This window comes from Oncorhynchus keta, chromosome 8, assembly GCF_023373465.1.
Source record: "Oncorhynchus keta strain PuntledgeMale-10-30-2019 chromosome 8, Oket_V2, whole genome shotgun sequence".
NCBI lineage: Eukaryota > Metazoa > Chordata > Actinopteri > Salmoniformes > Salmonidae > Oncorhynchus > Oncorhynchus keta.
Genome location: NC_068428.1, coordinates 41,215,788 through 41,234,236, shown reverse-complemented (window position 1 = coordinate 41,234,236; position 18,449 = coordinate 41,215,788). Strand labels below are relative to the sequence as shown.

The 18,449-nt window shown below is 43.7% G+C and overlaps 1 protein-coding gene across 1 annotated transcript in view; it reads right to left on the bottom strand.

Moving 5' to 3' along the window:
- The window catches only part of LOC118377163 (sushi domain-containing protein 6-like), an 87,655-nt gene that overhangs the window by 52,705 nt on the left and 16,501 nt on the right, over positions 1-18,449 (bottom strand). Inside the window, exon 2 of the mRNA XM_052524198.1 lies at positions 7,893-8,058. Coding sequence (XP_052380158.1) covers positions 7,893-8,019 — 127 coding nt within the window. The 5' untranslated portion in view covers positions 8,020-8,058. The remainder of the gene's footprint in view (positions 1-7,892; positions 8,059-18,449) is intronic.

The window sequence follows — 18,449 nt, the reverse complement described above, 5'->3', positions numbered from 1 at the left end:
CCTCCACCTCCCTAACATCATATCCACTATCATCCACTCCTCTCTGCCCTTTAGTTTGTTCTGGACCAGAGGTGAGCCATTTCCCATTTCCCCTTTCTCTCTCTCTCTCTCTCTCTCACACACACACACACACACACACACACACACACACACACACACACACACACACACACACACACACACACACACACACACACACACACACACACACACACACACACACACACACACACACACACACACACACACACACACACACACACACACAAAGATCCTCTTGGAACAATAGGATCCTGTGGTTCTAGTGATTAACTTAGCCGTATCTTTCTTTTGGGACACCGGGACCTGGTCTGTGTGAGAGAGTGACTTTAAGCCCCCGCTGTTCACTTCCTGCCCAGCCTTTCCTCGGAATCAGTGAGAGATTTAGTCCTAACCATCTGGTAAATGCTATACTAATAGAAAATTCAAGAGACTGAATCAGAGCAGAGATGTAGATGTGTCCAGAGGGAGAGAGAGAGTGAGAGCTTATTGTAACTGACTACAATGAACTAACAACTTATAATTTATTCCCCATATTGACAGTCTCTCTGAGATCACATTCTCTGGAACTACACAGCTGTCTAGAGACAGCTGCTTCCCCTTGGTGTGTGTTACAGACTAACATACTGTAGCATAGAGGCATGCGAGTTCAACCTCTCTATACTAGAGGTCGACCGATTAATTAGGGCCGATTTCAAGTTTTCATAACAATCATAAATCTGTATTTTTTGGGCTGTTTATTTTATTTAACCTTTATTTAACTAGGCAAGTCAAATAAGAACACATTCTTGTTTTTAATGACGGCCTAGTAACGGTGGGTTAACTGCCTCGTTCAGGGGCAGAACAAGCTTGGGGGATCCAATCTTGCAACCTTACAGTTAACTAGACCTGCCTCTTTCTCGTTGCACTCCATAAGGAGACTGACTGCCTGTTACGCGAATGCAGTAAGCCAAGGTAAGTTGCTAGCTAGCATTAAACTTACCCTATAAAAAAACAATAAATCATAATCACTAGTTAACTACACATGGTTGATGATATTACTAGATATTATCTAGCGTGTCCTGTGTTGCATATAATCTGACTGAGCATACAAGCATACAAGTATCTAAGTATCTGACTGAGCGGTGGTAGGCAGAAGCAGACACGTAAACATTCAAACAGCAATTTCGCGCGTTTGGCCAGCAGCTCTTCGTTGTGCGTCAAGCATTGCGCGGTTTATAACTTCAAGCCTATCAACTCCCGAGATGAGGCTTGTGTAACCGAAGTGAAATGGCTAGCTCGTTAGCGCGCTAATTGTCGCTAATTCCTATAATAACTACAACCTAATACTTGTTACCTGGGAATATTGAAGACTCATGTTAAAAGGAACCACCGGCTTTCATATGTTCTCATGTTCTGAGCAAGGAACTGAAACGTTAGCTTTCTTACATGGCACATATTGCACTTTTACTTTCTTCTCCAACACTTAGTTTTTGCAATATTTAAACCAAATTGAACATGTTTCATTATTTATTTGAGGCTAAATTTATTTTATTGATGTATTATATTAAGTTAAAATAAGTGTTCATTCAGTATTGTTGTAATGGTCATTATTACAAATAAATAAGTAAATAAAAATCGACCGATTAATCGGCATCGGCTTTTTTTGGGGGGGGGGGGGTCCTCCAATAATCGGCATCGGCTTTGAAAAATCATAAAATCGGTCGATCTCTACTCTATACATCCGTTTTCACATCCTGTGTCTTCAATGTTCCGGTGACGCCTGTTTGGCAGGTTTCTTTGAAGCCTGTTTGACACAACAAGTCTAAATATGCCCGACGAATAGGTCTACATTTCTGCTCACTATTCATCTCTATTACCCTGCCGTGACTTTGTTTTTTCCTGTGGCTTGAATAAGCCTGTCAAGAGTAATGGAATTCGATATTCATGAAACCCTCCACCAGACTAATCCTTCGGCTCCTGTATGTGATGTGTCCTGTGGGAATAAGGTGTTATGATGGGGGAGTACATGGTGAGATGGCTAGAGGGGAGGAAATGAAGGCTTGGGACAGCCAACAAGACAAGTAAACAACATTAACATCACTAGCCACCAAGACAAGTAAACATTAACATCACTAGCCAACAAGACAAGTAAACAACATCAACAGCCAACAAGACAAGTAAACAACATTAACATCATTAGCCACCAAGACAAGTAAACAACATTAACATCACTAGCCAACAAGACAAGTAAACAACATTAACATCACTAGCCAACAAGACAAGTAAACAACATTAACATCACTAGCCACCAAGACAAGTAAACAACATTAACATCACTAGCCAACAAGACAAGTAAACAACATTAACATCACTAGCCAACAAGACAAGTAAACAACATTAACATCACTAGCCAACAAGACAAGTAAACAACATTAACATCACTAGCCAACAAGACAAGTAAACAACATTAACATCACTAGCCAACAAGACAAGTAAACAACATTAACATCACTAGCCAACAAGACAAGTAAACAACATCAGTAGCCAACAAGACAAGTAAACAACATTAACATCACTAGCCAACAAGACAAGTAAACAACATTAACATCACTAGCCAACAAGACAAGTAAACAACATCAGTAGCCAACAAGACAAGTAAACAACATCAACAAGACAAGTAAACAACATTAACATCACTAGCCAACAAGACAAGTAAACAACATTAACATCACTAGCCAACAAGACAAGTAAACAACATTAACATCACTAGCCAACAAGACAAGTAAACAACATTAACATCACTAGCCAACAAGACAAGTAAACAACATTAACATCACTAGCCAACAAGACAAGTAAACAACATTAACATCAGTAGCCAACAAGACAAGTAAACAACATTAACATCACTAGCCACCAAGACAAGTAAACAACATTAACATCACTAGCCAACAAGACAAGTAAACAACATTAACATCACTAGCCAACAAGACAAGTAAACAACATAAGTAGCCAACAAGACAAGTAAACAACATTAACATCACTAGCCAACAAGACAAGTAAACAACATTAACATCACTAGCCAACAAGACAAGTAAACAACATTAACATCACTAGCCAACAAGACAAGTAAACAACATCAGTAGCCACCAAGACAAGTAAACAACATTAACATCACTAGCCAACAAGACAAGTAAACAACATTAACATCACTAGCCAACAAGACAAGTAAACAACATCAGTAGCCAACAAGACAAGTAAACAACATCAACAAGACAAGTAAACAACATTAACATCACTAGCCAACAAGACAAGTAAACAACATTAACATCACTAGCCAACAAGACAAGTAAACAACTAACATCACTAGCCAACAAGACAAGTAAACAACATTAACATCACTAGCCAACAAGACAAGTAAACAACATTAACATCAGTAGCCAACAAGACAAGTAAACAACATTAACATCACTAGCCACCAAGACAAGTAAACAACATTAACATCACTAGCCAACAAGACAAGTAAACAACATTAACATCACTAGCCAACAAGACAAGTAAACAACATTAACATCACTAGCCAACAAGACAAGTAAACAACATCAGTAGCCAACAAGACAAGTAAACAACATTAACATCACTAGCCAACAAGACAAGTAAACAACATTAACATCACTAGCCAACAAGACAAGTAAACAACATTAACATCACTAGCCAACAAGACAAGTAAACAACATCAGTAGCCACCAAGACAAGTAAACAACATTAACATCACTAGCCAACAAGACAAGTAAACAACATTAACATCACTAGCCAACAAGACAAGTAAACAACATTAACATCACTAGCCAACAAGACAAGTAAACAACATTAACATCACTAGCCAACAAGACAAGTAAACAACATTAACATCACTAGCCAACAAGACAAGTAAACAACATTAACATCACTAGCCAACAAGACAAGTAAACAACATTAACATCACTAGCCAACAAGACAAGTAGCCACCAAGACAAGTAAAAACAACATCAGTAGCCACCAAGACAAGTAAACAACATTAACATCACTAGCCACCAAGACAAGTAAACAACATTAACATCACTAGCCAACAAGACAAGTAAACAACATTAACATCACTAGCCACCAAGACAAGTAAACAACATTAACATCACTAGCCAACAAGACAAGTAAACAACATTAACATCACTAGCCAACAAGACAAGTAAACAACATTAACATCACTAGCCAACAAGACAAGTAAACAACATTAACATCACTAGCCAACAAGACAAGTAAACAAAATTAACATCACTAGCCAACAAGACAAGTAAACAACATTAACATCACTAGCCAACAAGACAAGTAAACAACATCAGTAGCCAACAAGACAAGTAAACAACATTAACATCACTAGCCAACAAGACAAGTAAACAACATTAACATCACTAGCCAACAAGACAAGTAAACAACATCAGTAGCCAACAAGACAAGTAAACAACATTAACATCACTAGCCAACAAGACAAGTAAACAACATTAACATCAGTAGCCAACAAGACAAGTAAACATTAACATCACTAGCCAACAAGACAAGTAAACAACATTAACATCAGTAGCCAACAAGACAAGTAAACAACATCAACAAGACAAGTAAACAACATTAACATCACTAGCCAACAAGACAAGTAAACAACATTAACATCAGTAGCCAACAAGACAAGTAAACATTAACATCACTAGCCAACAAGACAAGTAAACAACATTAACATCACTAGCCAACAAGACAAGTAAACAACATTAACATCACTAGCCAACAAGACAAGTAAACAACATCAGTAGCCAACAAGACAAGTAAACAACATTAACATCACTAGCCAACAAGACAAGTAAACAACATTAACATCACTAGCCAACAAGACAAGTAAACAACATCAGTAGCCAACAAGACAAGTAAACAACATCAGTAGCCAACAAGACAAGTAAACATTAACATCACTAGCCAACAAGACAAGTAAACAACATTAACATCACTAGCCAACAAGACAAGTAAACATTAACATCACTAGCCAACAAGACAAGTAAACAACATTAACATCACTAGCCAACAAGACAAGTAAACAACATCAGTAGCCAACAAGACAAGTAAACAACATTAACATCACTAGCCAACAAGACAAGTAAACAACATCAGTAGCCAACAAGACAAGTAAACAACATTAACATCACTAGCCAACAAGACAAGTAAACAACATTAACATCAGTAGCCAACAAGACAAGTAAACAACATTAACATCAGTAGCCAACAAGACAAGTAAACAACATTAACATCAGTAGCCAACAAGACAAGTAAACATTAACATCACTAGCCAACAAGACAAGTAAACAACATTAACATCACTAGCCAACAAGACAAGTAAACATTAACATCACTAGCCAACAAGACAAGTAAACAACATTAACATCACTAGCCAACAAGACAAGTAAACATTAACATCACTAGCCAACAAGACAAGTAAACAACATTAACATCACTAGCCAACAAGACAAGTAAACAACATTAACATCACTAGCCAACAAGACAAGTAAACATTAACATCACTAGCCAACAAGACAAGTAAACAACATTAACATCACTAGCCAACAAGACAAGTAAACAACATCAGTAGCCAACAAGACAAGTAAACAACATTAACATCACTAGCCAACAAGACAAGTAAACAACATTAACATCACTAGCCAACAAGACAAGTAAACATTAACATCACTAGCCAACAAGACAAGTAAACAACATTAACATCACTAGCCAACAAGACAAGTAAACAACATTAACATCACTAGCCAACAAGACAAGTAAACATTAACATCACTAGCCAACAAGACAAGTAAACAACATTAACATCACTAGCCAACAAGACAAGTAAACAACATCAGTAGCCAACAAGACAAGTAAACAACATTAACATCACTAGCCAACAAGACAAGTAAACATTAACATCACTAGCCAACAAGACAAGTAAACAACATTAACATCACTAGCCAACAAGACAAGTAAACATTAACATCACTAGCCAACAAGACAAGTAAACAACATTAACATCACTAGCCAACAAGACAAGTAAACATTAACATCACTAGCCAACAAGACAAGTAAACAACATTAACATCACTAGCCAACAAGACAAGTAAACAACATTAACATCACTAGCCAACAAGACAAGTAAACATTAACATCACTAGCCAACAAGACAAGTAAACAACATTAACATCACTAGCCAACAAGACAAGTAAACAACATCAGTAGCCAACAAGACAAGTAAACAACATTAACATCACTAGCCAACAAGACAAGTAAACATTAACATCACTAGCCAACAAGACAAGTAAACATTAACATCACTAGCCAACAAGACAAGTAAACAACATTAACATCACTAGCCAACAAGACAAGTAAACAACATTAACATCACTAGCCAACAAGACAAGTAAACATTAACATCACTAGCCAACAAGACAAGTAAACAACATTAACATCACTAGCCAACAAGACAAGTAAACAACATTAACATCACTAGCCAACAAGACAAGTAAACATTAACATCACTAGCCAACAAGACAAGTAAACAACATTAACATCACTAGCCAACAAGACAAGTAAACATTAACATCACTAGCCAACAAGACAAGTAAACATTAACATCACTAGCCAACAAGACAAGTAAACAACATTAACATCACTAGCCAACAAGACAAGTAAACAACATTAACATCACTAGCCAACAAGACAAGTAAACATTAACATCACTAGCCAACAAGACAAGTAAACAACATTAACATCACTAGCCCACAAGACAAGTAAACAACATTAACATCACTAGCCAACAAGACAAGTAAACAACATTAACATCACTAGCCAACAAGACAAGTAAACAACATCAGTAGCCAACAAGACAAGTAAACATTAACATCACTAGCCAACAAGACAAGTAAACAACATTAACATCACTAGCCAACAAGACAAGTAAACAACATTAACATCACTAGCCAACAAGACAAGTAAACAACATTAACATCACTAGCCAACAAGACAAGTAAACATTAACATCACTAGCCAACAAGACAAGTAAACAACATTAACATCACTAGCCAACAAGACAAGTAAACAACATCAATCTACTGTCCCCCACCGAAGACTCCTTGCTTGTTTCATCACGTTGTTAAGAATTTATCATGACGGTCTTCATCCATAACCGTCTGGAACATAATTATAAATTGTGCCAGCCCTAACACACACACACACACACACACACACACACACACACACACACACACACACACACACACACACACACACACACACACACACACACACACACACACACACACACACACACACACACACACACACACACACACACACACAGTGAGGTACAGAGGGGTAGGAGGGGAACTATTTTCAGATAGCACATTAAAAAGGGAAATCAATTAGAGCTCTGAAAAAAGCATCCCTGGGGCCACTGCATCACACCACACCGCTCTACACACAGACATCTGCCTGCTTCGGTAAGGACATCTTGCAAGGCTCTCAAGCAATCTGTGTGGAGTGTGTTTTTTTTGTGCAGGGTGAGGAGCAACGCAGCAACGACCTTCTGGAGCAACGAAGACGAGAGAAAGGAAAAACCGAGGGAGGGGTACAAAGACTCCACGCATGAATGGGTATGCTGCGTCAGTGTGTCTGTGCTGCGCCAGCGTGTCTGTGCTGCGCCAGCGTGTCTGTGCTGCGCCAGCGTGTCTGTGCTGCGCCAGGGTGTCTGTGCTGCGCCAGGGTGTCTGTGCTGCGCCGGTGTGGGTATTTCTTTTGATGGCGCTGTCTCTTACCTGATGCGTGTCCGTGGGGGAGCAGGGAGAGGAGGAGGAAGAGGATTGCAGACGTAGCCAGCCTGTGGACTGGAGAGGTAGAGGAGGCCAGGGCTCTCGTCTCACACAATACCATTCCATCACTCATCTTTTCCCCTGGAAACTCTACAGTCCTCTAAGCCTTAACCTGCAGGGCAGCGCGGGGGGGAGACAAATTAGTACAGTATCAACATACAGCAACGATTACATAACAGAGAGAACGTGAGAGAAACAGAGGCAGAGAGAGAGGATTTACTCTGCAGTCTGAACTCTCCGCAAACACATTTCAATTGGATTACTAATCCAGAGGATGGCAGATTGACAGTGTGTGTGTAGCGCGCTGATCTCCTCAGGAGGAGAGAGAGAGAGATGCCAAGAGGTGACCATAGAGACGAGTCCCCTCAGCCAGCTGGTCCCGAGGCTCAATTCACTAACTTCTACCACCCAACCAAGGCTGTGTCTAGATTTGACAGGGCTCTCTGAACATAGGGCTCTCTGAACACAGGGCTCTCTGAACACAGGGCTCTCTGAACACAGGGCTCTCTGAACACAGGGCTCTCTGAACATAGGGCTCTCTGAACATAGGGCTCTTTGAACACAGGGCTCTCTGAACACAGGGCTCTCTGAACATAGGGCTCTCTGAACATAGGGCTCTCTGAACACAGGGCTCTCTGAACATAGGGCTCTCTGAACATAGGGCTCTCTGAACACAGGGCTCTCTGAACATAGGGCTCTCTGAACACAGGGCTCTCTGAACACAGGGCTCTCTGAACACAGGGCTCTCTGAACACAGGGCTCTCTGAACATAGGGCTCTCTGAACATAGGGCTCTTTAGGGCTGAACACTTTGAACTGAACAGGGCTCTCTGAACACAGGGCTCTCTGAACATAGGGCTCTCTGAACATAGGGCTCTCTGAACACAGGGCTCTCTGAACATAGGGCTCTCTGAACATAGGGCTCTCTGAACATAGGGCTCTCTGAACACAGGGCTCTCTGAACATAGGGCTCTTTATTTATCTAGGTAAGTCAGTTAAGAACAAATTCTTATTTACAATGACGGCCTACCCTGGCCAAACCCGGACGACGCTGGGCCAATTGTGCGTCGCCCTATTGGACTCCCAATCACGGCCGGTTGTGATACAGCCTGGATTCGAACCAGGGTTTCTGTAATGACGCCTAAAGCACTAAAATGCAGTGTCTAAAGACCGCTGCGACATACCCTGAGTGGGCTACCATGTCTACAGTGTCCAGAATCTCTTTTCCTGCACTACATTCAAATGCCAGCTATGCATCCTAAAAACGGTGGAATAAACTAAATATGGTAACACAACGACTGATGTAGCTAACTACTGTAACGAACTAGCCAGCAAACAATGCTAAAGGGGTTTCATAACTCGCTCCTCCCACGCTAGGAATGCATTTCCTCCACCGTTATAGTGAAAAGGGTTTCTCTCAGTCCCAACACACACACACATTTTCTGGAGACTTGTGGGAGGAGTGCTGATGACGTCGCCCAATGTGCTTCCGGTAGCGAGAAAAGCGCCCAGGCGGTGGAGAAGACAACACATCACCTCCTGATGTGGTCCGATCTGAACACAATCAGACCACAAAACCACTTGTCAAATTAAAATCAAACTTTATTAGTCACACGCGCCGAATACAACAAGTGTAGACTTTACTGTTAAATGTTTACTGACAAGCCCTTCACCAACAGTGTAGACCTCACAGTGAAATATTTACTGACAAGCCCTTCACCAACAGTGTAGACCTCACAGTGAAATGTTTACTGACAAGCCCTTAACCAACAGTGTAGACCTCACAGTGAAATGTTTACTGACAAGCCCTTCACCAACAGTGTAGACTTCACAGTGAAATGTTTACTGACATGCCCTTAACCAACAGTGCAGTTCAAGAAGAGTTTAAAAAAAATATTTACCAAATAAACTAAAATAAAAAATTAGAATAAGTACAGTGCCTTGAAAGTATTCGGCCCCCTTGAACTTTGCGACCTTTTGCCACATTTCAGGCTTCAAACAAAGATATAAAACTGTATTTTTTTGTGAAGAATCAACAACAAGTGGGACACAATCATGAAGTGGAACGACATTTATTGGATATTTCAAACTTTTTTACCAATTCAAAAACTGAAAAATTGGGCGTGCAAAATTATTCAGCCTTCAGTGCAGCAAACTCTCTCCAGAAGTTCAGTGAGGATCTCTGAATGATCCAATGTTGACCTAAATGACTAATGATGATAAATACAATCCACCTGTGTGTAATCAAGTCTCCGTATAAATGCACCTGCACTGTGATAGTCTCAGCGGTCCGTTAAAAGCGCAGAGAGCATCATGAAGAACAAGGAACACACCAGGCAGTGGGAAAATGTCGCAAAGTTCAAGGGGACCGAATATTTTCGCAAGGCACTGTATTCTTATCGCTTTACACTTGTGTGTATAAGGTAGTAGTTTTGAAATTGTTAGGTTAGATTACTCGTTGGTTATTACTGCATTGTCGGAACTAGAAGCACAAGCATTTCGCTACACTCGCATTAACATCTGCTAACCATGTGTATATGACAAATACATTTGATTTGATTTGTTCAGGGGCAGAATCGGGCATATGACCTTTCAACCTTTCGGTTACTTTCGGTCCAATGCTCTAACCACTAGGCTACCCTGCCGCCCCTGAGCAGAGTCTGGCCATAGAGACTGGTCCTTACAGGCAAACCTGGCAGCCCAGAGATCATTATGCCCCCAGGAAGAGATCTATTTGACAGAAAAAATGGTCCTAAAAATTTAAAAAAATTCAACATTAAAGAATTATACAGCCTAAATGATGAAAATAAACTATAAGATACATAGTTGGTGAAAGTGTTGATTATTCATATTAGCATATTCTGTGTTGTAATTGCTGTTAATACGAGTACCAACATCACTGTTATCGCTTCATTACAAACAGTCTGGTATATTCCCGTCTTTGGCCATCGTTCTTATATATGTTTACTTTGAAAGGAAAACACTTCCATTGTCAATGTCAATAAAGTTAACTGAATTGAGAGAGTCAGAGAGAGTCAGAGAGAGTCAGAGAGAGTCTGAGAGAGTCCTGTTGACACTCTGACAGTATCAGAGACAGACAGAGGGGTCAGACAGAGGGTTCAGACAGAGGGTTCAGACAGAGGCCTACGTATCGTTACATTAGCTCTCCCATTACAGAACACATCAGTTTCATCACCATCAGCTTGAAAACTTCCTCTGATCTCTGCTGTGGTCTGCTCACACTGCTGCTGTCACACTAAAAACAGACCTTCTGAACTGTGGAGGACTACACTGGGAAATATAATATACTAGCTATATTAATATGCTAGCTAATCTACTGGGATGGACGAGGAATATGTCAAGAAGAAAATTTAAAAAAGAGTGGAAAAGAGAGTGAGAGACTCGACAGTAAAACAAGAACACAGACATTGGAGCTGAGGGCACAGGGGGGACGAGGAAAGACAGAGAGAGAGAGCGGTACAGAGAGCAAGAGAGAGAGACAGCGAGACAGAGAGAGAGAGGAGCAGTGACTTCCAGTATTCAGAGCAGAAGCGGAAATCCCGAGCCCCATCCACCAGCACCACCCCAGTCCACCACCAGCCCCTCCACCAATCCACCAGCCCCCCATCCACCAGCACCACCCCAGTCCACCACCAGCCCCCCAATCCACCAGCCCCCCCCAATCCACCAGCACCACCCCAGTCCACCACCAGCCCCCCAATCCACCAGCCCCCCTATCCACCAGCCCCCAGTCCAGAACCCAGAGGGGAAATTAACCGTTGGGTTCCAAGAAACAGCTGGGGATGAAGAGAAGAAAGGAGCAAAGTCAGCAGAGAGAGAGAGAGATGTTTTACAGTTAAACCCCTTTAAACCAGCAGGGCCTGAGTGAGCCCTCCCAGAGAAACAACCCGTACCACTATCGCTCTAGGGGTGAAAACAAAAACGGACAAATCAAATCCACATCCAGGAATCGAGATCATTAAAACACAAATGAGATCCAGGTGCAGAAGCTTGATTGCTAGACTAGGGAGCGATAGCCTCGCGCTAGGCTGCTTTAGTCATTAGTCAGCAGGCAGTGGCGGAAGCCTGGCAGGCAGCGTACCTCAGGAGAGAGAGGGTAGCGGGTCCATTAGCTCAGACAGCCAGTAGTCAGAGCCAGCCTGCTGATCTGGTAGCTATTGATAGCCATAAGCTAATAGCATGGTTACCGAACATAACAGTAGCAAGCTATCCCGGCAGGCCAGGCAGCATGCCTTAGGAGAGTAGAGGGCACCGGGTCCATTAGCTCAGACAGCCAGTAGTCAGAGCCAGCCTGCTGATCTGGTAGCTATTGATAGCCATAAGCTAATAGCATGGTTACCGAACATAACAGTAGCAAGCTATCCCGGCAGGCCAGGCAGCATGCCTTAGGAGAGTAGAGGGCAGCCTGCTGAGCGCCTTGTAGCTGCTAGCTAATAGCATGGAGCTGCTAGATAATAGCATGGCACTGCTAGCTAACTAACAGCATGGAGCCGCTAGCATGGAGCTAACAGCATGGAGCCGCTGAGCTGAATTAGAACAGAGGAGGAGGGAAATGTGATTGGCTCCTGTTTTTGCTTGCATTAGAATGGAGGCCTGGTAGGTAACGACACAGACCTAGTGGCAAGACACACACATGCCTGATGGCGACGCTCAGAAAAATGGCTGGTGGGAGGTGGCAGAGAGTGACGCATGGGCCTTTGGCAAGGACTACGTTGGCACAGTGGCACTGCATCATGCCAAGAGGCCAGTCTGAACAGAACAACAACCCATCTGGCTAGAAGTACGGCCAACAGATAGAAAAACAGTCAAATGTTGGGTGTTATCGTTATCAGTGCATTGGTTGCACTTGTAATGCACTCCAGGATATAATGAAAAGATTTGTTGACGCAGATGGGACTCTGTACGGACAAGATGGCCCCGCCTCTCTAATCGACAACAAACAAACACAAAATCTACATTAACTGTTATATTGTGTTAGTTCAAAGGAGCTCTTCAGATGTAGCCTATCTGGTTGTACGACTGTTTGACAGTGTTTGCAAAGCAGAGACTGTAATCTGTGAAGGGAAGCCCAAAGCAGTGAAGCTGCTATAGCAGAGACTGTAATCTGTGAAGGGAAGCCCAAAGCAGTGAAGCTGCTATAGCAGAGACTGTAATCTGTGAAGGGAAGCCCAAAGCAGTGAAGCTGCTATAGCAGAGACTGTAATCTGTGAAGGGAAGCCCAAAGCAGTGAAGCTGCTATAGCAGAGACTGTAATCTGTGAAGGGAAGCCCAAAGCAGTGAAGCTGCTATAGCAGACTGTAATCTGTGAAGGGAAGCCCAAAGCAGTGAAGCTGCTATAGCAGAGACTGTAATCTGTGAAGGGAAGCCCAAAGCAGTGAAGCTGCTATAGCAGAGACTGAAGTCTAAGGACGTGGAAAAGTAAATCCAAACCTATTAAATCCAAGGTTGTGAAATCCTTCCAACACGAAGCAGCCCGATTAGCCTGCAGCCTAACTACATTAAGATTGTCAGGAGAACCTCTTATACTTCTTTCTCTTGTGAAAAATCTATTTTTCTCCTTTATATTCCTAAAATCATCTGACCTCATGTGTCTCCTCCATAGTTTTCTTGTCCTCTGCAGAGGCACGTAACCAAAGGTTACCAGGAGGCATGGACGCGTGCTGCGTGATCGATTCACTCTAGGACGATGGTGTCACCACACCTGCTACTTTAGATTGGATTACACTGATTGGTGTTAATGATAATAACTGTGTAATAAGAGGTTTTTTTTTTGTAGTAAACACATTCAAAGTTGCAATCACCTTAATATTACTCTGCTTCTATTGGCCCAACCTTTCCGTTGAGCTCTCAGCTGGCCTGTCATCAAAGCATTCTAAGAATAGTTCTGGTCTCTGTCGTCCAGTTTCACCTTACACACAATGACAATAGAAATGAATGTTTCCTGGTTTGATACGGCCAGGAATAGACCCATCTTCACAGTCTGCTAAATGACTACGCTACGGTCACAAGACGCAGGCCTCCTAATTGTCCCTAGAATTTCTAAGCAAACAGCTGGAGGCAGGGCTTTCTCCTATAGAGCTCCATTTTTATGGAACGGTCTGCCTACCCATGTCAGAGACACAAACTCGGTCTCAACCTTTAAGTCTTTACTGAAGACTCATCTCTTCAGTGGGTCATATGATTGAGTGTAGTCTGGCCCAGGAGTGGGAAGGTGAACGGAAAGGCTCTGAGCAACGAACCGCCCTTGCTGTCTCTGCCTGGCCGGTTCCCCTTTCCACTGGGATTCTCTGCCTCTAACCCTGTTACGGGGCTGAGTCACTGGCTTGCTGGGGCTCTCTCGTGCCGTCCCTGGGGGTGCGTCACCTGGGTGGGTTGATTCACTGTTGTGGTCGGCCTGTCTGTTGCCCCCCTTGGGTTGTACCGTGGCGGAGATCTTTGTGGGCTATACTCGGCCTTGTCTCAGGATGGTGAGTTGGTGGTTGAAGATATCCCTCTAGTGGTGTGGGGGCTGTGCTTTGGCAAAGTGGGTGGGGTTATATCCTTCCTGTTTGGCCCTGTCCGGGGTGTCCTCGGATGGGGCCACAGTGTCTCCTGACCCCTCCTGTCTCAGCCTCCAGTATTTATGCTGCAGTAGTTTATGTGTCGGGGGCTAGGGTCAGTTTGTTATATCTGGAGTACTTCTCCTGTCCTATTCGGTGTCCTGTGTGAATCTAAGTGTGCGTTCTCTAATTCTCTCCTTCTCTCTTTCTTTCTCTCTCTCGGAGGACCTGAGCCCTAGGACCATGCCCCAGGACTACCTGACATGATGACTCCTTGCTGTCCCCAGTCCACCTGGCCATGCTGCTGCTCCAGTTTCAACTGGCCTGGGCCCTAGGACCATGTCCCAGGACTACCTGACATGAGGACTCCTTGCTGTCCCCAGTCCACCTGGCCATGCTCCTGCTCCAGTTTCAACTGTTCTGCCTTACTATTATTCAACCATGCTGGGTCATTTATGAACATTTGAACATCTTGGCCACGTTCTGTTATAATCTCCACCGGCACAGCCAAAAGAGGACTGGCCACCCCACATATCTAATTCTCTCTTCTTTCTCTCTCTCTGAGGACCTGAGCCCTAGGACAGTGCCCCAGGACTACCTGACATGATGGCTCCTTGCTGTCCCCATTCCACCTGACTGCTGCTGCTCCAGTTTCAACTGTTCTGCCTTAATTATTCGACCATGCTGGTCATTTATGAACATTTGAACATCTTGGTCATGTTCTGTTATAATCTCTACCCGGCACAGCCAGAAGAGGACTGGCCACCCCACATAGCCCGGTTCCTCTCTAGGTTTCTTCCTAGGTTTTGGCCTTTCTAGGGAGTTTTTCCTAGCCACCGTGCTTTTACACCTGCATTGTTTGCTGTTTGGGGTTTTAGGCTGGGTTTCTGTACAGCACTTTGAGATATCAGCTGATGTACGAAGGGCTATATAAATAAATTTGATTTGATTTGATTTGATTTGACTTAAATGTAAATGTTTGTTTCTGTTGACAGACTGGTTTGTTCAAACTTCCTTAATAAAAAATAAAAACACTCTGGCCCACACAATACAGCCACTGCTGAAAACAGATATCTGACTGGAAATTAATTGGTAGAAAAACAACAAAAATCGATAGCATCAAAACAAAATGATGAAAATAAATCAATTTAGGATAGATATCTGAATTGGTGCCCACGACAGATGTTATTCTGGATGTCGTGTAGTAAGCTAGTTAATTAACTTACAACCCATGTAGTCTTGTGACAGACGAAACAAGAGTATCTATGTTAACTAATGTTACATGTGCAGCTGGCTAGCCCAACACGAGCAGGCTAGCCCAACACAAGCAGGCTAGCTAGCCCAACACGAGCAGGCTAGCCCAACACGAGCAGGCTAGCCCAACACGAGCATGCTAGCCCAACACGAGCATGCTAGCCCAACACGAGCATGCTAGCCCAACACGAGCATGCTAGCTAGCCCAACACGAGCATGCTAGCCCAACACGAGCATGCTAGCTAGCCCAACACGAGCATGCTAGCCCAACACGAGCATGCTAGCTCAACACGAGCATGCTAGCCCAACACGAGCAGACTAGCACAACACTAGCTAGCACGTACATGCTAGCTAGTACCAATCTTCTAATTCTAAATAAAATTTCACCAACCGTGCCATTTGTGGCGGTAACATGCCATCCTCTCTGGCACAATTCCACATCCTGTCTCATCTCGTATGTCTCACAGCGTCTGTGGTGCGAGAAGGGATCTGCTGGATCCAGACTATTAAAATCTGATCTTGGGCCTGTCCCAAATGGCACCCTATTCCCTGTATAGTCTAATGCACTAATTTTGACCATGGCCCAGAGGGTTCCGGTCGAAAGTAATGCACTATATATGAAAAGTAGTGCACTATATATGAAAAGTAGTGCACTATATATGAAAAGTAGTGCACTTTATATGAAAAGTAGTGCACTTTATAGGGAGCCATTTGGACTAAGCCTTCTGTCTGGGTAAGAGGGAATAACTCCCAGAACTACTCTACTGTAAATCAGATTACAAACTCAGCAAAACCTGGGTGGAAAATGGTGTCTAATCTTGAAAAGTGGACAATTCTTACTGTGCTGTTCTACTCTTATTTCATTAGTCCTCCGTGTTGGAGCGTGAAGCCTAAGATTTTCACTGTACCCTGCAATCACACCTGCAACCCTGTACATGTGACCATTAAACACTGTGAATCTGACCAACTCTGCCCTCAGAAGTAGGCCTTGTGTTGTCGGTCAACAAGAAGAGAGAAAATAGTCTAGTCCTCCTGGTCATGAGGTCTCTTAACTAGTCATGTCAGCCTAATGTACACTACTGTTCAAACGTCTAGGAAACACAGAGAGCAGGGGAGAGAAGGCATGTGTCTAGGAAACACAGAGAGCAGGGGAGAGAAGGCATGTGTCTAGGAAACACAGAGAGAGCAGGGGAGAGAAGGCATGTGTCTAGGAAACACACAGAGAGCAGGGGAGAGAAGGCATGTGTCTAGGAAACACACAGAGAGCAGGGGAGAGAAGGCATGTGTCTAGGAAACACACAGAGAGCAGGGGAGAGAAGGCATGTGTCTAGGAAACACACAGAGAGCAGGGGAGAGAAGGCATGTGTCTAGGAAACACACAGAGAGCAGGGGAGAGAAGGCATGTGTCTAGGAAACACACAGAGAGCAGGGGAGAGAAGGCATGTGTCTAGGAAACACACAGAGAGCAGGGGAGAGAAGGCATGTGTCTAGGAAACACACAGAGAGCAGGGGAGAGAAGGCATGTGTCTAGGAAACACACAGAGAGCAGGGGAGAGAAGGCATGTGTCTAGGAAACACACAGAGAGCAGGGGAGAGAAGGCATGTGTCTAGGAAACACACAGAGAGCAGGGGAGAGAAGGCATGTGTCTAGGAAACACACAGAGAGCAGGGGAGAGAAGGCATGTGTCTAGGAAACACACAGAGAGCAGAGGAGAGAAGGCATGTGTCTAGGAAACACAGAGAGCAGGGGAGAGAAGGCATGTGTCTAGGAAACACACAGAGAGCAGGGGAGAGAAGGCATGTGTCTAGGAAACACAGAGAGCAGAGGAGAGAAGGCATGTGTCTAGGAAACACAGAGAGCAGGGGAGAGAAGGCATGTGTCTAGGAAACACAGAGAGCAGGGGAGAGAAGGCATGTGTCTGGGAAACACAGAGAGCAGGGGAGAGAAGGCATGTGTCTAGGAAACACAGAGAGCAGGGGAGAGAAGGCATGTGTCTGGGAAACACAGAGAGCAGGGGAGAGAAGGCATGTGTCTGGGAAACACAGAGAGCAGGGGAGAGAAGGCATGTGTCTAGGAAACACAGAGAGCAGGGGAGAGAAGGCATGTGTCTAGGAAACACAGAGAGCAGGGGAGAGAAGGCATGTGTCTGGGAAACACAGAGAGCAGGGGAGAGAAGGCATGTGTCTAGGAAACACAGAGAGCAGGGGAGAGAAGGCATGTGTCTGGGAAACACAGAGAGCAGGGGAGAGAAGGCATGTGTCTGGGAAACACAGAGAGCAGGGGAGAGAAGGCATGTGTCTAGGAAACACAGAGAGCAGGGGAGAGAAGGCATGTGTCTGGGAAACACAGAGAGCAGGGGAGAGAAGGCATGTGTCTGGGAAACACAGAGAGCAGGGGAGAGAAGGCATGTGTCTGGGAAACACAGAGAGCAGGGGAGAGAAGGCATGTGTCTGGGAAACACACAGAGAGCAGGGGAGAGAAGGCATGTGTCTGGGAAACACAGAGAGCAGGGGAGAGAAGGCATGTGTCTGGGAAACACAGAGAGCAGGGGAGAGAAGGCATGTGTCTAGGAAACACACAGAGAGCAGGGGAGAGAAGGCATGTGTCTAGGAAACACAGAGAGCAGGGGAGAGAAGGCATGTGTCTAGGAAACACACAGAGAGCAGGGGAGAGAAGGCATGTGTCTAGG